General features: G+C 31.7%; 7 protein-coding genes across 17 annotated transcripts; 3 read left to right on the top strand and 4 right to left on the bottom strand.

Annotated features, from left to right (window-relative positions):
- The first annotated feature begins 10 nt into the window (after positions 1 to 10).
- On the top strand, positions 11 to 2,576 carry LOC144478725 (U6 snRNA-associated Sm-like protein LSm8). Its single transcript, XM_078196910.1, has 4 exons — positions 11 to 521; positions 627 to 667; positions 821 to 948; positions 1,438 to 2,576. The coding sequence occupies exons 1-4, from the start codon at positions 491 to 493 to the stop codon at positions 1,526 to 1,528; spliced, it is 291 nt and encodes a 96-aa protein (XP_078053036.1). The 5' UTR covers positions 11 to 490; the 3' UTR covers positions 1,529 to 2,576.
- Su(sable) (suppressor of sable) lies at positions 821 to 10,242 on the bottom strand. Its single transcript, XM_078196875.1, has 8 exons — positions 9,554 to 10,242; positions 6,862 to 7,237; positions 6,555 to 6,783; positions 6,135 to 6,487; positions 5,843 to 6,065; positions 5,446 to 5,768; positions 5,114 to 5,345; positions 821 to 4,947 (listed from the first exon to the last, which is right to left on the bottom strand). Exons 1-8 carry the CDS (start codon positions 9,628 to 9,630, stop codon positions 3,002 to 3,004), a joined length of 3,759 nt encoding a protein of 1,252 aa, XP_078053001.1. The 5' UTR covers positions 9,631 to 10,242; the 3' UTR covers positions 821 to 3,001.
- Positions 9,190 to 18,879, top strand: LOC144478717 (glutathione hydrolase 7). 4 transcript variants are annotated; one of them, XM_078196890.1, is made up of 9 exons: positions 9,190 to 9,463; positions 16,748 to 16,914; positions 16,980 to 17,137; positions 17,195 to 17,274; positions 17,369 to 17,641; positions 17,711 to 18,001; positions 18,210 to 18,276; positions 18,339 to 18,572; positions 18,656 to 18,879. In XM_078196890.1, the coding sequence occupies exons 2-9, from the start codon at positions 16,804 to 16,806 to the stop codon at positions 18,864 to 18,866; spliced, it is 1,425 nt and encodes a 474-aa protein (XP_078053016.1). In that variant the 5' UTR covers positions 9,190 to 9,463; positions 16,748 to 16,803; the 3' UTR covers positions 18,867 to 18,879. The 4 variants fall into 4 exon arrangements, with proteins under 4 accessions (XP_078053016.1, XP_078053017.1, XP_078053015.1 ...); XM_078196889.1 differs by lacking the exon at positions 9,190 to 9,463 and adding an exon at positions 16,032 to 16,294; XM_078196891.1 differs by lacking the exons at positions 9,190 to 9,463; positions 16,748 to 16,914 and adding an exon at positions 10,843 to 10,945.
- Positions 11,382 to 14,460, bottom strand: LOC144478723 (DNA repair and recombination protein RAD54-like). 2 transcript variants are annotated; one of them, XM_078196908.1, is made up of 6 exons: positions 14,176 to 14,460; positions 13,797 to 14,005; positions 13,530 to 13,707; positions 13,005 to 13,454; positions 11,959 to 12,122; positions 11,382 to 11,869 (listed from the first exon to the last, which is right to left on the bottom strand). In XM_078196908.1, exons 4-6 carry the CDS (start codon positions 13,287 to 13,289, stop codon positions 11,860 to 11,862), a joined length of 459 nt encoding a protein of 152 aa, XP_078053034.1. In that variant the 5' UTR covers positions 13,290 to 13,454; positions 13,530 to 13,707; positions 13,797 to 14,005; positions 14,176 to 14,460; the 3' UTR covers positions 11,382 to 11,859. The 2 variants fall into 2 exon arrangements, with proteins under 2 accessions (XP_078053034.1, XP_078053033.1); XM_078196907.1 differs by having other exon boundaries at positions 11,949 to 12,122; positions 14,176 to 14,459.
- Okr (DNA repair and recombination protein RAD54-like okr) lies at positions 14,526 to 16,817 on the bottom strand. The gene is made up of 4 exons (XM_078196898.1): positions 16,385 to 16,817; positions 15,763 to 15,858; positions 15,481 to 15,678; positions 14,526 to 15,305 (listed from the first exon to the last, which is right to left on the bottom strand). Exons 2-4 carry the CDS (start codon positions 15,837 to 15,839, stop codon positions 14,531 to 14,533), a joined length of 1,050 nt encoding a protein of 349 aa, XP_078053024.1. The 5' UTR covers positions 15,840 to 15,858; positions 16,385 to 16,817; the 3' UTR covers positions 14,526 to 14,530.
- Positions 17,677 to 20,790, bottom strand: Nac (GDP-fucose transporter nac). 3 transcript variants are annotated; one of them, XM_078196900.1, is made up of 5 exons: positions 20,653 to 20,790; positions 20,439 to 20,583; positions 20,152 to 20,356; positions 19,737 to 19,875; positions 17,677 to 19,674 (listed from the first exon to the last, which is right to left on the bottom strand). In XM_078196900.1, the coding sequence occupies exons 2-5, from the start codon at positions 20,507 to 20,509 to the stop codon at positions 19,076 to 19,078; spliced, it is 1,014 nt and encodes a 337-aa protein (XP_078053026.1). In that variant the 5' UTR covers positions 20,510 to 20,583; positions 20,653 to 20,790; the 3' UTR covers positions 17,677 to 19,075. The 3 variants fall into 3 exon arrangements, with proteins under 3 accessions (XP_078053026.1, XP_078053027.1, XP_078053025.1); XM_078196901.1 differs by having other exon boundaries at positions 20,439 to 20,562; positions 20,653 to 20,769; XM_078196899.1 differs by having other exon boundaries at positions 20,439 to 20,731.
- On the top strand, positions 20,736 to 24,137 carry Adipor (adiponectin receptor). Of its 5 annotated transcripts, none has more exons than XM_078196897.1 (7): positions 20,736 to 20,843; positions 22,234 to 22,507; positions 22,627 to 22,725; positions 22,826 to 22,997; positions 23,080 to 23,477; positions 23,571 to 23,735; positions 23,839 to 24,137. In XM_078196897.1, the coding sequence occupies exons 2-7, from the start codon at positions 22,262 to 22,264 to the stop codon at positions 23,971 to 23,973; spliced, it is 1,215 nt and encodes a 404-aa protein (XP_078053023.1). In that variant the 5' UTR covers positions 20,736 to 20,843; positions 22,234 to 22,261; the 3' UTR covers positions 23,974 to 24,137. The 5 variants fall into 5 exon arrangements, with proteins under 5 accessions (XP_078053023.1, XP_078053018.1, XP_078053020.1 ...); XM_078196892.1 differs by lacking the exon at positions 20,736 to 20,843 and adding an exon at positions 21,471 to 21,721; XM_078196894.1 differs by lacking the exon at positions 20,736 to 20,843 and adding an exon at positions 21,471 to 21,762.
- Positions 24,138 to 24,192: the final 55 nt, after the last annotated feature.

The following is a 24,192-nucleotide window of genomic DNA, read 5'->3' as shown; positions in this document are numbered from 1 at the left end:
AACACATCATATGTATGTATGTATGTATTTACATACAGAGATTCTTTTTTAAAATACACACAGAATATGTTTTCCCGCTTGATCATAAGAATTGTAATATCCTGAAGTTTTTAATTTTATCATAGTAAGCAATTTTGTAAAACGGGAAAAGATCACATTTTTATTGTAGCATACCAATCATCTATGCATTTTGACAGTGATTAACTAGAAACCTTGTATGTATTCATTAATCATTGTTTCTGCACGCAAATCTTGCAAGCGGATAAACATTTAATATTGAATTCGGAGTAATTTAGTTACAATTCGTTACAATCGATTATATATTGATACAGTTTCTGTTGAGAAGATTATTAAATTATGTTTAAATGTGTCAAGCCAAAGGTTAAGTAAACTTGCTTGAATAGAGGTTGAACACAGTAAATACAGTGCACGTAACTGCGTTATAATATAATATATATTGCCAAATTTACTTTAATGTGTAATTAAGATTATGGCGTCAGGATTAGAAAGTTACGTGAATCGTATCCTTTTACAAATAATACTAAACTTTAAAATTTCCTTGTAAAATCTTTATAATTTAGTTACAATTTACAATTGTTCTATATGTATCCTAACACACTTCATAGACACAGTCTCTATTATCACTTCTGATGGCAGGAATTTTATTGTAAGTATAGAAATATTATAAAAAAAATTGTCTTAAATTATACCTTAAGATTATTATCATTGTAAAATGATTTTTGTACGTGTAATACAGTAAAATGTTTCATTCAAGATTTAATCTCATTTCCTTAATCGCAAAAAAATCTTATATTTTCAGGGGACACTGAAAGGTTTCGACCAAACTATCAATATAATATTGGATGAATCGCATGAACGTGTATATAGTACTACACAGGGTGTAGAACAAGTTGTTTTAGGTTTACACATTATTAGAGGTGACAATGTGTAAGTAATTAAATTAGTTCACTATTTTTTGTAAGTGCATATAATACAAAAAATATCCAGTCGTCTCTTTAGTAATACTATTAATTTTATATAATAATGATTTTCATTGTTTATACAGTTTTTATCCATGTTTATTACACATTGATACAGCAATTTCTTTATATCAAATTAATGCATTAATTATTTATACTTCCATTATATATATATATATAAACTTGAACAATATTAACTCTTTTATTCTGGCAGTCAAGAAATTGATGAATACTGATAGATAAAAAAATATACATTTCAGATTTTAAAGTATAGATAGATACATATTTAATTATATTAAAAGTATTTACATCTTTCAGGATGTTTAATTAGAAAGATATTAAATGCTCATTGTCACAATTGAAGTAAACATTAAAACCATACTGCTAACTAACATTAATTCTATAATACTTAAAATATGATTGTAATATCGTATTAAATATGACCTTTTCTTTTTAGGGCAATTGTAGGAGAGTTGGATGATGAAATGGATGCACGTTTGGATCTATCAGCTATAAGAGCTGATCCTTTAAGTTCCATTATACATTAATGGAACATGATTTTAACTGTAAACATTATTGCATAAAGACTAATAATGATAATAATCGAATAAGATCTTTAATAGTGTGAATTATAATCAAATGAAAGTACAACTTCTTATATAGGTTATATAGTATATAAAAATTTGTCACCTTTTATACCCATATTTAAATGTACTTGTATTTTAAGAAGTGCACTGCAGAAATACAGCATTATTTACAACGTTAAAACGAACGATAGATAATCTTATTAAATTCAATAATTCAACTATACAAAAAAATTTTACTATATAATAGTAAACTTTATTTTTTTTTTACAAATGTAATTTACTTTATGGTTTCACATTAATAATGATAATAATAATAATGATGAAGAAAATTATTATAATCGGTAGGTTAACATTGGACAATGAATTAATAATTCCTTGAATTTAAATACAATTTGTGACTAATATTATTTTTCAAAGAGGAAGTACTCTTAATCTGCATTTTAGCAGATAAACGTGTTTAGTGTTAATGTGGAACATACAGAAGTACCACAAAACTGACAAATGTTACTGGGTATACTTTGCTAGCAATGTAAAACCTAGATTATTACAGGCGTCATTACTATTCAGAAATTTTCAGTTCCAATGTCTACAAAAGTTTGAAAAGGAAATATTCCTTTATACCCATCTATAACCCTTTAATACTTATGCAAGTAAAAAAGTATGTCCATGTACAACTGTTTTCAAAATTCTTACAAACACATCAATTTTTACAGAATATTGCGATTTCGTACTAATTAACGAACTGTCATCTCGTTGATTTTTCTATTTTTATCAAGGCTTTGAGCCATTTAAAGATTGACAATTTTTGTTCATTTTATTATAACGTAATTTATCGAAAATTTGTATGCTATTCTAGAAATCCAAGATTTTTGTGAGCACATGAATCATAATGGTGCATTACTGTTATGTAATATATATGGAAGACATAAAAAAAATATAAATCAATTTGTATAATTAAATGATCTTCAACTTGTCGCCATCTTATGCATTAAATGTCTTTTCACATGGATGATGATGTTCAATATATACAGATACGTCTCTTCAACGAAACATTTCCTATAACCGGTAATCTAACAAATGTATCCTGTATACAATAGTTCTTATGTAGAGTATGATCTATATTTTTAAATAAAATATAGAATGTCGCGTAATTATGAGCATTATTCACATCGTTCATGCGTACTTAACAAATGCGTGAATATATAGTCATTTACAACTTTTTAATTAATTTTTCGATTACCTTAGATTCATATTCTGTTATTTAAATCACCTAACGAGCATTTAACACCATTTACAATTGACAAGATCAAGACAAATAATCTGGACCGCCGTGAAGAAATGCATTGCATCGGCAATGCATGCTGTACAAATTTAAATTAGAATGAGAATTATCACCAGGTACTTTGATGTACCTACTCGAAATTATTTATTGCTTTAATTATTAGTCACGATATTGGTCCTGTTACGATTTCGTCGTCTAATTCGACCACCGCGTCTATTTTGGTTTGTTCCGTTCCACTCTGGTCCGTCCATGCCAAAATTTGGATTCGGACCATTCGGATTGAACCCCATCATAGCAGAATCTGGAGGCACAGGGCCAGGACCAGGACCGGGACCAAAATTATTAAAGTTACCACCAGAATAAGAAGGTGCACCATCATAAGGAGGATTGACATCTGGCCCGAAACCAGGTGCTGGACCCAATAGACCAGCTCCATTATTACGTTGAACATTAAAACGTGGATCAAAGTTCATTTGATTTTGAGGTACAACAGGTCCATTAATAGGCATCCCTGGAGGCATATTAGACATACCTGTCATACCCATTGGTGGCATATTTTGCGGACCCATTGGTGGTGCATTCATTATGGGTCCCATCGGGCCCATGTTTCCAAGCATCGGATTTGGACCCATGGGCATCATGTTCTGTCCTGCTTGCATACCTTGTGGGCCTGGCATAGCTGGAGGCACTGTCATACCAGCAGGACCCATTCCCATGTTGGGCATTTCCATTGATGGTTGTGGTACACTTTTCATCATGGAAGCATTAACGTTTTGAGAAGATAAATTGGAAGCCTCGAGAGCTTTTCGTCGTGGGTCAGATCGAACTTGCGGGGGTGACTTTGGAGTGTCCGGTTTTACCGGGGGCGGAGACATGGGAGAATCAGCTAGTTCAACCTTACCAATTCTAAATATTTTTCTTAAACGTGGATCGTATTTCACTTGGGCATCATTTTTAGTAAGCTTCAGACCTGTATAATCCGGTCGTGGTATATCCACAACATATACTTTGTATACCATCGGAGGGTGTGATGAAATAGTAGCATCTATTTCCGTGCAAGGTACATGAGACGGTGCTGGCTTAAACGGTAAACTTAACATCTGCCGCAGGTCGACATCGGATTTGGTGGACGCATCCGTAAAACCTGCTCCAACAACTCGTAGATCAGTATCACCAAAACTAGTCTGAAATCTTTGTCTGAAGTCCATATCTTTCCTTCTAAGATCTTGATCCGTCTTAGTACGCAGATCTGTGTCCATATTAGTATCCACTGCAGTTATACCAGAACTATAGATGCTTGTTTCTAGTCTAAGAGGTTTGCTCTCTTTTTTGCACTCTGTTCTGCTGGGACTGCTTGGCTTTTGTTCGTCTCTACGCTGTCTAGGATCTCGGGACATACGAGGATCCCTAGAGACAGGTGCGGAACTTGTTCCAGGAGAAGATCGTGGACTCGAAGTTTCATGTTCAATTTTTATAACTTGACTTGGAGCGCCAAATACACTTTTATTTTGGCCGCTAGATTCATCTGACGATACTCTGTCCGGCGAGGATTTTAGTTTTGAAAGGTATTCCTGACCATTAGCACTTTGTTGGCTGGATTTTCCACCGGGTGAACCACGCGCTTTAATAGATGATAATAATTTTGATACTTCAGCACTGATGTCAATTTTACTCAAATCGCCAAGCTTGTCTACTATGGCTGCTGGTTGAGGTATGCTAGGCGTCAAGGTTGCCGGTTGGAATTCCTCTTTTACAGCAACATTTGACGTTTTCTCTGAGAATTCATTTTCTTCTTTCGACGAGTCCTTATTAGAAAGTACTATTGTAAGATTTCCACCCTCCTCATCATCGTCATCATCATCGTCATCGTCATCATCCTCGTCGTCAGAATACCAGTCTTCTAAAATTTTATCAGTTTTTTCTGTGGGACACTCATTTTCCATATTCTTGAAACTATCTTGTGCTGCACGCTGCTGTTGTTGAATACGCATGAATAATTCCTGTGCTTTTTTCGGTAAGTGAGACGGTACTTCTTGTTCCTCTGTATGAGGTGAAGTGGTATTGTTATTGTTACTTTGTTCACTTGAGGTATACGTTTCTGTAAAAAATTAATTAATTTTCTCGTAAATTTTACTCTTCGTTATTCACAATCATATAGAAATTATCCTAAAAAAGCTGTATACAAGAATAATTTTTCGACTCCCGGTATGTATGTACGTTTGTCTGTATTTCAGTATTTATATATTTTTTAGATAACATATTACCTTCTTGATCTGTACTTTTTTCTTTATGTTTATCTTCCTCTTCAATTGGCACTTCTATAACAAGGTCGGTTTCTTCGTCATGATCACTCTCCTCGTCAAATTTAGATTTAGTAAGATTTGCGACTTTATCAGCTATACTAACAACAGGTGGAGACTTCTTTGAAGTTTTCAATAGTTGTCTTAAATCTATATCTTTCGAATTTTCAAGTATTGAAGAATCCTTCTTCTTTGCCTAAATAAAAATAAGTGTTTTTACTTTCATAATAAATGATAAGAGAGATCATATTGATAATAGTTTAGATTGTTCAAATTAAAAATTGGCACTGTTTTACCTGCTCCAAAATTTCATCCTCCTCTACATCTTTCGTAAAATCTTCTCGGTCTCGTTTGTTTGAATTAATTTTGTTCATGTCGGAATTAGCTTCGGTATAGAAATCCATATTTGGCATGGATTGTGGAATCAGTGGTTTTGAATGTAGTTGGTGCTGAGTTGCTAAACCCAATGCAGCATTCGGAAGTTGTAAGCCAAATTCATTGGCTGATTGCAGTAGCATAATTTGTTCATATGGAACTCTATCCTCGTCCGAACCCCATCGAGTTTTTTTACCAGATGGTTTCCTTTCTCTAACACTTTTCTGCTGTGATGTTTGATCTTCTATATACAAAATTTAAGCGTTTATAATATTATAGCAATATTTTCGCGTAAAAAATGAAAATGTTTTAAAGTACCTTTCTCCTCCTTTTCATTATTTTTATCTGTAATACTAGTAGGTGCAGGCACGTTTAAATCAAAAAGGCTTGGAATTTTTTGGTTCATTACATCCTGACCTTGTGATAGTGTTCTTGCTGTATTATTTATCATTAGCATTGCTCCTTCTCTACTTAAACGTGGAAAATCTCCAAGAATTTCCTTTGGTGCTGTTTCTAAATGTTTTAACAATATTCCTTTTACCTAAGAGATAAAAATTTTCATTTGAAACTGTCTTTTTCCTTTGAAAGGGACACATTTTGAAATCAGTACCTGTTCACTTAATGGTTGATGAGAAAATTTACAATTTTCTCCTTGATTGCATTTTAACCCAATGTGAAAAAATTTACATGGAAAGTCGTGATGCATGTACAGACATTTATCTCTTTTTGCACAACAATCCATAAGATAAAATTTACATAATTCCATTTTTCTAGGTGGCAATGCATTGTGTGAGAAAGGGCAATCATCTCCTCTGTGACATTTCCCTTGCATATAATAAACACATATAGCATCTGGATCTTGAGTGTGATCATTATTTTGATTTCTTCGACCGTTTCTATCGTTTCTCATTTGTCCTCGTGCTTTATTTTTACCGCCTCTTTCGTTTTTACCACCTCGCCGACCTATTAAAATACAAATATTACTAAAATCATACAAAACTATTCTAAATGTGATCATGTATAATATTACCTCCCCCGCCACCTCCCCTCGCATTCCCGCGCTTAGTGTCATTATCCCTATGTCGATTAACATTAGGCCTGTCATCATAATCTGAATTACTATCAAAATTTTCATGATCATTAGTGTGTCTTGGAGAGCTGTTTTCTTGTGCATCTTTTCTAACAGGTGAAGCACCTCTAACAAATAACATTTCATCTTCATCATCATTAGCATTTTCATCATCACTCACTTTTCGTCTCTGTAAATCATAGATATAAAACATAAGCATTTACAATGCTGATAGATCGCTGAAAAGCATAATAAAACATCTTAAAACCTTTTGATCCTTGTTACGATCTTCCTCCCTTTCATCTCGAATCCTTTTTCTACTCTTATTTCTATTATTTTTACTCTTAGACTTAGAATCTTGGTTTCTAGCACCATCTTCTTCTAAAGCTGCCCTAATAGCTTTCTCAACATCTCCAGCCCAATCTTCGGTTGGACTTTTGTATTTTAAAAATCTGTCGTGTTTGCTGCTTCCTTGAACATTAGGTTTCTTATTTTTACTAAATTTAGAGTCAAAGGTCTTATTCTTTGATGTATCTGCTTTCAACACATTTCTAATAGCATCATCATCTTTTACTGGTGGTGGTACTGGCTCATCGTCTTCATCAGATGGAATTTCTCCATCTTCCAAGTCATTATCATTATTACTACAAATACATGAAATATATGTTATACTTGATACAAACTTTTATATCTCAAAATAGAGATAATAGCTTCATTTTATGTGTAGTATATGTTTATGTACTGTTTTATAGCTATACTTTAAAATCTATTAGGACACAATTGTCAATGTGTAACGATGACTAGATATGCTCAGTTCAAACAGAACATTTAATAATGTTTATTATTTCTAACTGATATAATTCAAGTATTGTGTAAGCAGACAGAATTCTTTTCAGACTTTCTCAAACATTTTAAGCATTATAATTATTGAATTAAAAATTGCTTATAATAAAGTGTAAGATTGAAAAAAATTATTTAATGAAAATTATCCTGAAGAGTAATTTATGTCCCAAATATACTTGAATATACCAAATATACTTATGTGAATACTTCTTTTTTCTAATGAGATTGCTTCAAAAGATTATAGTATTAAAATGCTACAGTAAACATATTTTCTAAATCTTTATCACCTTATAATCATTATTTATCAACGATAAAAAAAACGCAATATCTATATCTTTAATAAAAAAAAAGTTTTCGTAAAAACAATTAGTCCGAGCTTTTAATAGCTGACAAGGCCAATATCAGCAACGGACATTAAATACATATCATGGCCTTGTATATGTTAGATAAAGGCACATCGTAAACTTTGGTCGAGCAGAGCATACTCGAAAGAAGCTTCCGCTACTAGTTGAGCTGAAAACATTAGCTTGCTTTTGGGGCACGGCTAACGGACACGTTGTAGCACAGGGCGGGTGTATCGATCGATGCAACCTAAATGCATGTATTGTAGATGTTATACATATACTAGGAAAAAGATCATTCTTTACGACACACCGTTGTTTTGGTTAAAAACGATGCTCGCCGAGAATGCACAATAATATTTGTACGATTATATCGATCGTATAAAAGCAGGATATTATAATAAAGAGATGAAAACCCATTCGAAGCATATACAACCATTTCCACGTTTTAAAACAAGTAATAATACGTAACTAGAAAAGTAATTGACAAATTACAAGAGTTAAAATAGTTGTTAAATATAGCAAAATGAAACGCGTAGGACCACGGCCGTGTAGATAAATAATAAATTGATTTACCTTACCCACGAATCACGTTCGTCATTAGCATTATCATCATGACTATCATTAATTCATCATCATCGATGCAATAGCATAGACATTGGATCGATATACATGTATCACATTGTTCTGCAGCATATTTGATTGTCATCGTTACAGCATTATCAATGGTGTGTGTAATATTTAAAAAAAATACGTTGACGACATCACACCGCCAGAATTTCTTCGTGTGTAAATCTCATTTTGTCGCCTTTATTCGCGTGCGTACACATATATGTATATATATATATACACATATATATACGAACATGTGTATGCATATATAATATAATATATACACGTAGGGTATATAGATGTATATACATATATACGTACGTATATATGTATATATATATATATACAAAGAGAGGTGTGTGTATATGTTGTGTGCTCATGATATGTACACGTATGTACATTGTGTGGGCGCCACATGTATGTTACATGTTGAAATAGAGTATTTGTGTATGAATGATATGGCTAGTATGCAAATGTGTCTTATATGAAGAAGGGAAATTGTGTATAGGAATGTATATTCCTCCCCGAAGATCACGTGCATGATTTCTCAACATTAAACAATCTACCAAAAACTAATATCCATTGATGATTCTTCGATGTTAATTGCGAAAAGCAAAAGCATGAAATAAAATTAAAAATAACAATGCAGAATTCTACGTTTCATTAAAATTACATCATTACTTCGAATTTTATAAAGATATTAATACGTTGAAATTTTGAACACTTCAGCGACGCATGCGAACGTGTTTTGCAATAGTCTCATGACTCAGTGATAAAACTGATTCGTCTACTTATTGCCATTGTATGTTCTTTGTTACGAAAATTACCTTGACCTTACGAAAGGTGTCAAGGTGGTTTTTCTAAACGTACTAGTTGAGATCTTTAACTTTACCATGATTAACTGAATTTTCAAACAGTACGAAGAATCATAGTGGACCAACAGAAAAAAAAGAGTTACGTATACTCCAAGAACAGTGTAGTAATGGGCTCGTTTTTCGTCGCGGTGCCAATGGTGTGTACCGAACGAAAGCGGGACCAGCACGAAATCTCCGGAGAGGGGGATCGACTTGTGATGTGAGTAGTAGTGGTAGTAGTAGTAGTAGTTGATAGTCATAGAAAAATTTCGACTATTTTTGTTGGTGAATAAAAAATGTGGAGGCAAACCTTTGGATTAGAGTCTCAGCCGCGGAAACACTCTCTAATGCCATTGTTTTGTCCCGATCGATCGTGTTTTGTACCATATGATATAGCACTGTGGCCCGACGATGATCATACGATCGATTGACGCGACCACACTCGATGGCTCTTTGTTTGCGAGATAATCGCGTGCCTGAATTCTAGCATTTGAAAATTTGGAAAAGTAACCGACCGTTTGCAGGACACAAATTAGCCTACAGAATCAAATCGTTTTCGCGGTGTCTCTCCGTTTCTCTTTCTCTCTTGTCCACCGGAAGGCGAGGAGGAGCGCGTGCGCGCAACAACCGAACCCAAATTCTGTACCAATTTTTCGTAAACCTCTTTTCTATCTCTTTTTCTCAGCTCTCGGTTATGCCCCTGCTTTTTTTCTCTCGCTTCGGATATTCTTCACGCCTATACACAAGGACAGGCTCTGTGCCTTTTGTCTGTGTCTAAATACTTTCTCTTTAGTCCGTTTATTGCACTTCTTTTCAATTCGGTGAAGTATAAGATTATTTCACTGTGTCTCTCCTCTCTTCGCTATTCAATTTCGTTAAATGTTGCAATCTTGCCATTGCAACGTCATTCTAGCTTGACGTGGCATATGGCGGCCTACTGGCGATAAGTCTGTAGGCGTATCGATTTATCTCTTACCCGTTAGTGTAACTCGTGCGAAGTGCATGAAAATCGGGGCTTGAATAAGAAAATGCGCGCGAATGTGTGCTTTCTTTCGGCGAGTCGTAATGGCGACAATGAGCGAAAGAAAAAAAATGGAACAATTCCCTCCGGATATATGGTCGAAGTTTCGAAGAATAATGCGAAGCGTTTGCTTCCACTCGGATGATTCCCCGTCTGTCGTAGTAATTTGATAACGGCGCTCTCTTTTTCTTTGATTTTACAATATTTTATGGGAGAAAGAGAGAGAATGAAAGAGAGAGAGAGAGAGAGAAAGGGAACGACGAATTGATCTGGTTTCGCCGTACGAAACAACTGCGAATTTACTCAGACGCGCGTCTGTTACTGATGATTGGAAATTTATCGAGAAAATATTGATATCCACGGATTCGACTCGCGGTATTCCTCTGTCTTCCCGATGGATGACAGCGTTTTACGTCTCTCTCGTGTACTTCGCGTTCGAGAGTTATCTCAGCAAAAGAAGAACATGTGTATTATGAACGAGACTAGCCGCAGGCAGGCGAAAAGTACGATGGTCGGACAGAGCGTATTACTGTGTCAGCAGATAGTATAAAAATGTATCAGTTATGAGACGATGAGCGAAAACTTCAAAGATCAAACTAAACATGGCCACATCTGGAACTATTCTGAACGGGCAGCTGCAGGGAACCTCGGAAGAAGGGCGAGCGAACGGCAACGGGTCAGGTGGGAAAGCTATGTTCATCACTTTCCGCCAATCACGGTTCGTGATCAACGGTCACGTGTTACCTCCTCCATTATTTGCATTCCCCCACTCTAACTTCCTCTTGTTTCCCCACTTTTCTTCCCGTTCCTCTGTTTATGTGGAGCAAATTCCTGAAGCCTCTGTTCTCCGTTCTCTGTTGCTTTTCTACGCACAACTCGTTTGAAAGCAAGCTTCAGCTTGTAACCACGTTAGAAACTGTCCTAAAAACATTATACTCCAGAATCTTTCTTCCATGACAATACTTATTTCGCATTAACTGCATGTTCTTATATGTTCCACGTAAACCGATATAAATGGCTTCTCCAGAAAGATTATAATTTCAACTTCGAATGAATTTATCGAATTGAATTAAATTAATAAATTAACTATTAGTCGCATTTATGAAATAATTGAAGCAGCGTTTATGTATACAAATATATTTAATGTTTACCTGACTCTAAATTTCCATGAGTAATATTTATTACATATTTATTAAACTATTTATTACATATATATATACATGGCTAAGTATATATTACATATAGTATCTGAGATCTATACAAAATATTTGCTATTTTAATATTTTTTTAGTTTACATAATACTTGCAAAGACTTACAATTCTATATTTGTACAAAATACTTCTACGTTAATTAGTATAAGCGAAAAAAACGTATAAAATTATGAAAAGGGAAAAATGAAAAAAATTATCGTTTTATTTGACTTGTTTGAATGAATGATGGTGGAAAACAAATAAATTTCCGCTTGACCAATATTAATGTAGTAGCACATCTGGTATTTTTCGTAGATTGTGGGCGTGCCTTCAATCCGATAAATCTGAATTGCAATCAGAATTCTCGGGAGGTACTTTCACTTTTATACCATTAATACATTTCTTCATTTAAATCTATAACACATAGATAGATTTACTTTTATTATACTTCGTTAATTCTTCGTATTTGTAATGATTGATTACTATATACTACTTTCATATACTTCGAATGAGTATCGAATTTTGTATTTTCTTCCGATTTAAATAAAGTTCGCAAATCGTTTAATGTGAAATGTTTTACAACGGCTTCCTCTTGGTCATTTACGGCCGAACTAAAGCCTTTTTTATGCGCTTCTATTTGAAATATCCTTTCTTCAATTGTACCAGTCTATAACATATTTATAATAGGATTAAATGAAATGCTATGTAAAATTGCAATTACATGAAATGATGACGTGTTATGCACACAAAGGAAACGATATACAAAGTATGGTTTTTTCTATCTCTTCACACACGTGCCGGAGCTTGATCATTATTTGTAGGAATCCAATCTGGATCGAACATAACAAGACGATTTGCACCAATGAAATTCAGTCCACAACTGTTAGCTTTCGATCTACGCATAAAAATTAAATCACTACTGTCTGAACCATGGAAACTTATTTTTTACTTTCAACCTTTTTTGATAGTTATTGTAACATTGAGTCTAATATAGCTGTAGCAATGTTTGTGACATAATTTTCCAAAAAGATCAAGATTTTGTGTATAATTCGATACTAGCACAATTTTATCATTGGATGTCGTTTTTTTTGACAATTTTGGTAAAATTCTTCTGGGAGAAAAGTTATAAATACGAGTGATGATATACTTATGATTCAATAATTATTTTTAATAATACGCACTAAACATTATTCGGTTCAGATTGGGTGACATTAAGTTTAAAATGTTTTCAAATCCGTCCTATCTTTTCATACACTAAACAAGATGATAATTGCACAGCTTCTAAAAAAGTGCAATTGCTGACAAAGACCTTTTCCCTTTTTGGAACCTTCAGAATCTTCTGTTAAAGTAAATAAATATGCATCAGTTGGAAAGAAAAAGTAAGTTTTCGTATATACGAAGAAGTTCATAAATCTTCTATTGATTTTTTAATGCTATTATTTTGTAAATAATTTTTTTATTTCATTAGTACATATTTTAAAGATAAGTATATGTATAGGGAGTAGATACTAATTCTGTTAATAATTCTTGAGCATGTAAATTAATGTACCTGTATGGTTCCCAATAATCCTTGATTAAGAAAATGTAAAAAGGAAACATATCCTAACAGATCAATTTGGATACACGTTTCACTGAGCAATACTCTTCTTTCAACTTTCAAGCTCATAAGTGCTTCAAACTCAGAAGTCCAATTCTTTGATTTATTTAAACGATATCCTTCATTACATAATATCAGCTCCAATTTGTTTAGATGAAGAACATGTGCATGTAAATGAGAAATTTCATAGCTGATTATTAAAATGGGATTAGTATATCTACGCCCATAAATCTTCATAAAACTTGTAAGTTTTGAGTAAATTTTGGCATTATTTCTATCATCAATGACTAATGGTTGCACTCCGTTCTTTAATCATTTAAAAATTTTGTTATACCAATTTTATAATCAAAGAACTAGGGGCAAAAATTATAGTTTTTTCTATAAGTGACGTAGTTTTGGGATCTGTAAAATGTTATAAAAATTTTACATACAATTTTCATGATAAAGTAAATTAAATGAGACTAGCAAATGTTTTACCCTTGTTTCAGTAGAGTCCACTGAAGAGTTACACACTGCAAAGTTTTTCCAAGAGCCATTTCGTCAGCTGTGACACAACTATAAACATCTTCTATTCGTTTTCCAGTTACACATTTGTACATAAATACCAGTAGAAATTGAAATTCGGTTTACTAAGGAGTTTCTTTAATTCTTCTTCCTATAAATTTAAATTAACTTCCATATAAAATACAACTTCTTTTAATTAATGTATAACGTTCATACTTTTTATAGTATTAAGTTACTTACATGTGCAGAGATTACTTCTCGAGTAGCTTGTATATCATCTGTTGCAAGCGCAATGGCTTCATATTCGTGTATTTATACATCTTTCACATTACGATGAATCTTTTTTTTTACCTGATGTATTGTGGCACAATTGAAGATAAATACACATTGGTGGATAAGTCAGAGAGCAGTGGACGTTTGCTTCTTTGACTAGATGCCAGTGATCGAATCTTACAACGATAAACAAAAGATTAAAATTCTTTTCTAAACATGTAATGACATAATAATACGTACATATATTTATAGATTAAATATATGTTTATAACTGTATGAAAAATATATCGTGTATAGTAAAATGTAAGTTACGTATACATTTAAGACGAATTTTGCATAACATTACCATTTTGTATTAGTATCGAAAAATCATAGGAACCGGCTCAAAATTCTTCATTTCGATACGTAGAAGTGCTGGATTTAATTCTTTACATTGTTTTTATCAAATTGACTACCAACACTCATTTTAATCAAGTGTAAAAGGACAATGAAATTTCGCGGTTAGGAAACGATAAGTGACACACTTCATGTTTGGACGTGACAGCGCTCAGTAATTATATATATGTATCTATGTACTTGCATATATACATAGCATTATTTATTTATTTTGCGTTCCTACGTTATATAGGGTCCTATTATACACATTTTAATTGCAAATATATTTAATTTCATATACACATAAGACAAACAAATAAATAGACTTATGATTCTGCAAATATATTTCCCAGAAAATGCATAGATTGATCATCTTCTTCTTTTGTATTACAATTATTGTATTCCGTATTCGCGGTAGGAAAAATGCAATTAATAGGTTCGGATAACTTAAGATTGACGTTTGGTCTTATACCATAATATTCCTCTAAAAAATCCAATACTGCTGACTTAGTTTGTAAATTATTGAAACAAATTCTATTCTTTTTTGGAAGTAATTTTTCTAACATGAATACTAAATGATGATGAAAACATAGAAATTGAGTTGGTATCGTTGACGTGATGTCTAACCAGTTTTGTACACAGCTGAGAGGTGTAATTGAATGTCCAGAAAAGAGAGCTGGATTTGTTAGAATTCCACGTGCAGACATTACTCCTTCGCAGTTACTTTCCATAAATAGCTTTTCAGCACTATCCAAGCTTTTCACATCCCCATTCGCAATTAGTGGCAATTTTACACTGTCCCTTACTAACTTTAAATTATCTAGATCGATTGGTTCATTTCTCATTTCCGGAGTTCTTGCATGAATAGTAAGAAAGGAGACTCCCGCTTTCTCAAGGATTCTACAGAATTCAACAGTTTTCTGAATATCTTTCAATAATCGTATCTTCACAGATACAGTAAAGGGATTTGGTATCCTATTTCTCACTTGATATATTAAATCTTTCACAAGTTCTGGTTTTTTAAGCAAGTCAGCACCGTATCCATTTTTCATTGCCCAACGTTGAGGACATCCACAGTTTAGATCAACGCCATTGCTGTACCTATAAAAAAAATATTTTATTAAAAACCACAATCTAAATAGGCAGTACATATACAGAAATTATTTAAAGTATATATAGAAAGATTATATGCAGAGTTTTCCTCATATTTGAATCAATAAAAGATAAACAATAAATTAAAATATTAATAGCAATTATTTAGTATATAAAAACTTACGGTGAAACCATCTCTGCTGCATTAAGGAAATCATAGACATTTTTTGCAGCAAATTGTACCACAAGTGGTTTATCCTCTTTATTAATGGAAAATTCATTATCTCTAGCTTTGTTGGATTGAACAAATGAGTCAGCTAGGATCATAGGTGTAAAACACAAGTCACAATCATATTGCCTCACCAGAGTTCTAAATTGTAATCTGATGAACAAATTTTAATTTAATTGGCTGTTATTAAAAATTAGTAACTGCGTACCATTAGTGCTATATACTATTATTACTTACTTGCTGTATCTGACCATTGGTGCACATACTTTTATCATTCGTGGTTCTTTTAACATTTCCATTATATCAACTGTCATTGTAATTTTCTTTTATGTTCTGTATTAACAAAAAAGAATGTGTTAATATTATAAATATATATATAATTCTTATAATTAATAATAATTTCTGATAAACTTCCAACTGTAATTTTAAAATTCCTAATTGTTAAGTCTACATTTAGAAACAATTTATTTTTGAGCAAAATATGGAAAAGGCAAATAGAAAAAGATATATATAACAAAAAAATGTGTTAATATTATAAATATATATTTATAATTTAAAAATTAATATTTAAAAACTTTCTTTTCAATCAACTTTTTAGTTTCATTAAATATACATTCGTTAATTACAATGCTTTAAGTAGGGCAAATTTACAGTTATACAAACATAATGTACAGGTATATTTTCTAAACAACACAATATTGCCTCATTGACATCGAATTCATTCTATTCAAATCAATTCTTGAGTTCATAATGAATTATAATAATTCTCGTAAGTATTACTCAGGCGAATTATTGAATAAATAATCCAAATATTTTTTAATTGTCTAAACATAACCTTGTTATTACTATTAATACTTACCTACTTTAATCAACATTCGTTAACTGTATCTTATATTTATAATAAATATATTCCATACACCAACAATTAATTATCGTTTTTACTACTTTCCTTAAATTTGCATGAATACTATAAAAATTATGTTTTTCTACAAATACTGCTGATTTTAACAACTCTTAGTTTTAACCTAAATCTGTTACCACAAAGTTAAACAAATAGACACATTTATTTTAATTGACTCTACTATAAAATACATACAAATAGGAATACTATTGTTTATTAAGGGTATATTAAGGAAATAATTTTGAATCTTATCTTTATTTTCTTTTGAACTGAACAAAATGAGAACAACCTGTTGCATTACATTAATTTTAATTTTAAAAGGTCCTACAGAAGAATGTCCTTTGACAAAGGGTAGAAGTTATAAATATAAGTTAAGTATGTATTGCGGGGATGGTTTAAAATTCATTATTAGTTGTTTTACTATATTAACCATTTCCATTACAACAACATTAATTCTGCAAATACTTTATGCTGAAGAAACACCTCAGGTATACAAAATATTATTGAAAAAATCTCAGTCTTGAATACCGTTTATCACATTGTCTTCTACTAGGATAAAGCTGTTATTCATGGAGCTGTCGCAACTGATTATACAAACTGTTCTCAAATTGGAACCAAGATATTACGAAAAGGTGGTAATGCAATGGATGCAGCTGTAGCAGCCACCATATGTATGACAATTGTTGCACCACATAAGACTGGTCTTGGTGGGTAAGTTATGTCTAAAATTTCAATAACAATTGTTATATTCTATAACTATGTTTTTAGGGGTGGCTATGTTATGGTATACAATCATAAAGAGCAGACGAAACCATTTATTATTGATTTTGCTACTAATACTATTGAAGGTATATACGTATCGTTTGATGTTTATCTACCTTTTGAGATATAAATAGTTAAAACAGTTTCACTAATATATCATTTCTATAATTTATAAATTAGGTGCTTTTAAACAGAAAGGAATACGTGTACCAGCTGTTTTAAAAGGATTAGAGTATGCCCATAGTTTGAAAGGTAAATTACCATGGAGTGAGATTATCAAGCCTTCTATAACTTTAGCTGAAGAGGGATTTGTTGTATCCAAGGAATTAGCAAGTGAAATATCAAAACACATTGGCTATGAAACTTTGTATGGTCACCTTAGTGCTGGTGATACACTGAAGTTACAAGATCTTGGTAATATGTTGAGTGCTGTAGCACAACATAGTTCTCAAGGTTTGTATGCACTACATTTGTATATTTTTAATAAGTTGTATTAATAAAAATGTTTTATTTCTCTTATAGTGTTATACAATGGATCTTTCACTAAAAAATTATTTCATGCAAATGAAGATCTTTCCAATTTACTTCAACAGTTAGCGAATTACAAACCTCTTTTATATCCAGCAAAGAAATCAAGTTTTCATAAATATGCTGTATATTATCCTCCACACATGCTGTTATTAGAATCAATGATAACTTCATTGGAAAATCTAAAACTATTTGCGGATAATGCATCTACAATAGATTCTCAAATTCAGCTAGCTGAAACGATGATAAATTCAACTTCAATACCACAGCAACTAAGAAAAAATGGTTTGTATATATACAATATATATTTTTACTGCTTCAAAACTCTGCATTTTTTGCAACTGTATTAAAAAATGTTTCACAATTGAAAAAAAGTAGAAAATCTTAAGAAAATATGATTCAAATTAAAAACACGACAATTAAGATAATTTCTGGTTGATATATAATATTGAATTATGAATGGTTCAGGAGTCTTACAAAGTAACTATTATAGCTGAAGAGGAAAAATACACTGGAGTTATGGCAATGGACTGGGAAGATATTTACGTTTGCATTATAACGTTAGTATTGATAATATATTGTACATATTGTCGAATAGATTACTTTTTTATATTTATTGTAGTGGACTCAGTTCGCCATTTGGTTTTGGATACATGTCTGATGCTGGTTTCTTGCTGGACAGGAGCGACACAAATAATAGTTTGTCTATGCTTACTCCAATTATTTTTCATAACAACAAATCAGTGTGTGGATTAAGAGGAGTGTTTGGAACTGATGATCCATTAATTATAGGACAATTAATATACAGTATTATCGTACGCGAGTTAAATGTTTCTGAAGCTATAGAATATCCAAGGTATAAAACCTGTACCAGATATGGTAGAGAACCTGAACAAATAAAAACGCGATTACTTGAATTCAACCTTTTATCATTTCAAGGTATTACTTCTTATCGGATGGACTTGCTGTAGAAAGTGACCAGAAACATACTGTGAATACTTTACTACGAAACCAATTGAACTTAATGGTTCCAGCGCTCCATGTGGATACAGATTTAATATTAAAAAGTGTAAATGCGATCATAAAACGGAAAGATTCAATGTCCAGTCATTCAGATAGTAGAGGAGGCGGTCTTTCATCAAGATATTAAAAATGTATAGTCCTTTAACATTTTATTTTACTAAAATATTTTACTCTGAATAAAGACTTGTTTTCACATTAATTTTTATACAATAAAACGTAAAATATTATAAATGCTATCAAAACCATTACAGGTATGTACATGTATGTGCAAAATGTATACTTTTGATTTGGCAGTCATATGATGAAATATGGTAACTTATTTTGACTTTACCTTAGTCATACCTTATTAATTAATAACTGCCCCTTCCGGTCTTTATATTCTTTACTTAAATCAAGTTGTCTTAATCTAGCATACATTGCACTAGCACCAAGCAAAATCATATTACTTATCCACCACATGAACGACTTTGTTTCATTGAACCAATAAGTTGCCAATACTGTTTGCGTACAAGCTTTAGCAGTTCCACTAATGTTGTGTGTTAAAGGTGATGTCACTTTTATTTGAAGTGCAGAAACATAACCATTAGCAAAACCACAAAAACCACCAATAGTCATAGCAGTCCAAAAAGTTACAGATCCAAGTTTATCATAATTATACACTGCAATGTGTTCTCCATTAGCTACCATTAATGGAAGGAATATAAAAACGCTGTATGCGTTATTATAATAAGAAAGTAACCAAATTTCTTGGTTTAATTTAGGAAGCACTTGTTTCATATGAATGGAATATAAAGAAAGTGTTAATGATCCAAGCACACCAAAAATTGTTCCTAAAATAGATAGGGAACCTGCGATATTCTCTTGGTCTACACCCAGCCAGAAACCAAGAACAATAAATCCACAACATGCTATGCAATTTCTAGGAGTCTTTTGACCTGCGGAATTAAAATGGTCTATTATACTGATCATTTCAATGATGTTTTATAAAGGTTCTTACCAAGTATAAAGTAGGTGAAAATAACATTAAATACAGTTGTTAATGAACGTCCTATGTAATAAAATGCAACACCAACATATTTCAGACATAAATTGTTAGTTGCAATCATCCCAGTGAATAGAAGGGATAAAGGTAATACCTACAAGCATTGTAACAATGATTATACTATAATAATCAGCCATGAATTTTTTCATTTCTCATACTAGATAATCTTTTGTAACAATACTAAGCCATATGTAGAATATGTAAGCACCTTAAGAAATCATAATTGTAAAATTAAAAGTACTTGAAAAGCAGTTCATAAATTGTATGACCTTCCAAGAAGAAGTATACGTATAATATATTCTTTATTAGTAATTATAACAAGATGTCATGTATCCTATATAAGGCCTACTAGTTTAATTATAAATATTACCTTCCTGAAAGAATCTTTGCAATATGGATTTCCATCGGGAAATTGAACATATTCTGGAAACCATTTGGACAATTCTTTAAGAATTACACATATAGTTAAGCTTACTATACACTGAAACCACGTTACAAAAAGTGGTGCGTCCAAGTGTATAATATCTCCTGACAAAAGGGCTTTGTTTATAAATACTGTTAGTATAGAGATTACCCTAAAAAGAACAGTCATATCAATTATATAAAATGATTTAAGCGAAAAATGAATGTTAATTGATTGAATATAATGATACATACCAATATGCTGCAACAACTATTGCAATGTATGTAAATTTTGATACTAATTCACTATTTAATTTTGTCATCATTAATACTTCTTTATTTTATCATTATAACAATGATAATAATTCTTAATTGTTACCTATGACAATAATAATAAATCCTAAAACAGTTGGATCATATTACATTTTGTGTGAGAATAGAGTTAATAAAGCTGATACATAATATGTACCATATCATTTTTCCCGAATTATTAATTAGGTCTCATAATTATTTTTTAGGTTATGACACGTAAATACTGAAGTCACGTAGCAACAACAATTTCAGTTCCGGTCATAGTCATTGCTTTACAATTATTATTACATCCGACAAACATACATGGATAAGACATATATAAATACATACGTATACGTGTGCAATAAGGTAAATGTCATTTCGTAAATGAAGAATGTTTTGATTACAGAGTTACTTTTTTTGTATCTTGATTCTCTCTATTTATTAAATAACTTTGGGATACCATTAATTTATAATACATAATTATATTTGGACATTGATTTGCGTATGCATGTGCGTATATACATTTTATATTTTTATCATAACTAATAAAACCTTGTAAGATAAGACTCGTTTCCTGTTTAGTGTAGAAAATGTATTGAATTTTTATTTTACTATACTAAGTTAGCCACGATGAATTTAATTTTTACAGTAAAAATTTAGTTTTACTTTTCTAAAAGTAGATTTAAAAAGTCTACTTTTTACTTTTTTTAAATATATACGTATATAAATTCAACTTGAACATAGGTACAAAGAAATTAAGTTTAAATTATATTGCGTTCATATACACTCTGCCCACTAGAGGTTTTTTAGAAAGAGGTATTAATATCATCTGGATATATATATGTATTTTGATATATATTTTTCATAAAACGATATCCAATAACGAATGAAATGATGTATATGCATATTTATACTGTACATACATATGTATATGCATCGCATACATCGTTGTATGTACATGTGGATATGTATAAATGTTAACACGTGGTACTATCTAGTACTCGGCTATTCTCGACTCCTGTCGTAGCAATGAATAACTGAAAATTAGCAGTTGCATAAAATAATTTGTACCCATTGAAAGCATGTTTTGAACCATTTATGTTTATCCATTACTATTGAAATTTCGATTTTGATCGACGTAGATGTGAAAGTTTGATGATTTGTCGTGTGCTGGGTATGTTAAGTGTGTCTTCTATTGGCTCTAATCAATCGAACTTCGTACTTTACGGAACTGTTATCGTATTGTATGTAGATTTATTATGAATTCCATCTGTCAAAGAATCATGTGTGTATGATGCATTAACTACAATTTATCATCTGTTTAAGAACCTCCGTGCACAATTTTTCTAAATCAAGCAGAAATTACCATCAACGTTTTCCTTTTTCGCAATTGTTGACGTATGAACGTAAATATCGCAATTCATTATATAAGAGGTCGTGACCTTTTTAAGTTGTTAATATTTCATTAAAATCATGGAGCATACATTTAGTTGATCATTATATATTCAGCTAGTCTTGTAATTTCATCTCTTAAAGATCTTGTGCACTAAATTATTATATAATTGTAGAATTTAAATTCCTTTCAAACATTATTAAGAGTAACAAAGTGACTGATCTATGTAATTGTTAATAATTCTGCATATTGTATATATACATATACCATTGCACGCAATTAATATATGCATTATGTTGTGATATAAGAAATTGTTTATCAGTATTTATACTATAAAACTAATTCTTTCGATCATATTTTTAGAAACTTGAAGCTTTCGCAAGTCTATAATATGTCGCAATACGAGGATGCCATTATTGAAGACAAAGGAAACCATGACATTAGTGCAACGGACTCGGGGATTCGTCATAGAATTCCATGGAGTGATCGTGTGTCATTAAATAGTGAAGTACCAGGGTTGCACGAAGTTAAAGAATTATTAGATGATGATGATGCGAGCTGTTTAGCAGAAGAAGAAGATGGAGTTGGTTGTCCATTACCATCAACTCCCGAAGATGATCATCTTCTGGATTGTGAGGTAAGAAATTACATATTTATACCACATTAGTTATAATTTCAATATTTGTTCATTTTAGCATCGAATTTTTTTATTAAACACCTGGAATGTTAAGAATGAACATTGTTAACTTGTTATAGATGACAGAGGTTCTCAAAGCTGGTGTATTGAGTGATGAAATTGATCTTGGTGCATTAGCACACAATGCTGCTGAGCAAGCAGAAGAATTTGTTCGTAAGGTAACTACTAACCTTGTGTATCTATAAATATTTTTTATATTAATATTGTAAATTAAGTTACAAGTTTATATAATGACAAAATTTGAATAATTAATTACAGGTATGGGAAGCATCATGGAAACAATGTCACTTCAGAAATCTTCCAAGATGGTTACAAGATAATGATTTCTTACATGCTGGTCATAGACCACCTTTACCATCATTTTATGCCTGTTTTAAAAGTATATTTCGTATTCATACAGAAACTGGAAACATTTGGACTCATTTACTTGGTAATATTTATTTCACGAATAACATCTTTAAATTTACAAATTGATTAAATTGATTTATAACAAAATAATGTATTTCTTTTAGGATGTGTGGCATTCATTGGCATAGCAATATTTTTCATAACACAACCTCCTATAGAAATACAATTGGAAGAGAAATTGGTATTTGGTACCTTCTTTGCTGGTGCTATAATGTGTTTGGGAATGTCGTTTGCTTTTCACACGGTACACTGCCACAGTGAATGTGTTGGAAAGTTGTTTTCAAAATTAGATTATTGTGGAATAGCTATGTTAATTATGGGTAGTTTTGTACCATGGCTTTACTATGGGTTTTACTGTGATTATCAACCGAAAATGATTTATTTGTCAGTGGTTGTAATACTTGGTGTAACGAGTATAGTTGTGTCGCTCTGGGAACGATTCGGTGAACCAAATTATAGGCCGTTAAGAGCAGGAGTTTTTATGGGATTTGGTCTTAGTGGGGTAGGTTTTATGAAGTACTTTTAATTATGAATTATTTTTTCTTTATTATCGTATATGTTTTATGATATCATGAAATGATCGTTTATTTTCTAGGTAATACCAGCAGTTCATTATGCTATTGCAGAAGGCTGGTTTAAAGCAATTAGTCAAGCATCTCTTGGTTGGTTAATATTAATGGGATGTCTATATATCTTAGGAGCATTGTTCTATGCATTAAGGGTACCTGAACGATTTTTCCCAGGCAAATTTGATATTTGGGTAATTATGCTTTGTTTAAACATTAAGTTGAGTTATATTGTTATCAATCTATTGAATTGGAAGAATTTACGGTTTTTTAAATGTTGAATATTCTGTTTTACAGTTTCAGAGTCATCAAATATTCCATGTGCTGGTAATCGCAGCTGCTTTCGTTCACTATCATGGAATAACTGAGATGGCTATGCATAGAATGACAATAGGAGACTGTAGAAATCCATCGCAGGTGATAGCTTTTTAATTGTGCAATGGACATATTGAACATGTTGTTGGATTTCATTTAATGTAACTTTACAGAGACTTAAAAAATTCCTAAATCTTTGTATGTCAGTAGATCTGTACTATTCAAAGAACTGCTGGAAACAATATCATAAAAATGAATGATATAAAAATTATTATACTTTATTATAATTAAAAAAATTTATGAAAACCTTTACAAAGATTAAAGGAAAAACAATAA

The sequence above is a fragment of the Augochlora pura genome, chromosome 3 (assembly GCF_028453695.1).
Source record: "Augochlora pura isolate Apur16 chromosome 3, APUR_v2.2.1, whole genome shotgun sequence".
NCBI classification, from domain to species: Eukaryota; Metazoa; Arthropoda; class Insecta; order Hymenoptera; family Halictidae; genus Augochlora; species Augochlora pura.
The sequence above is the reverse complement of the archived record's forward strand: the minus strand, read 5'-3'. Positions and strand labels throughout refer to the sequence as shown.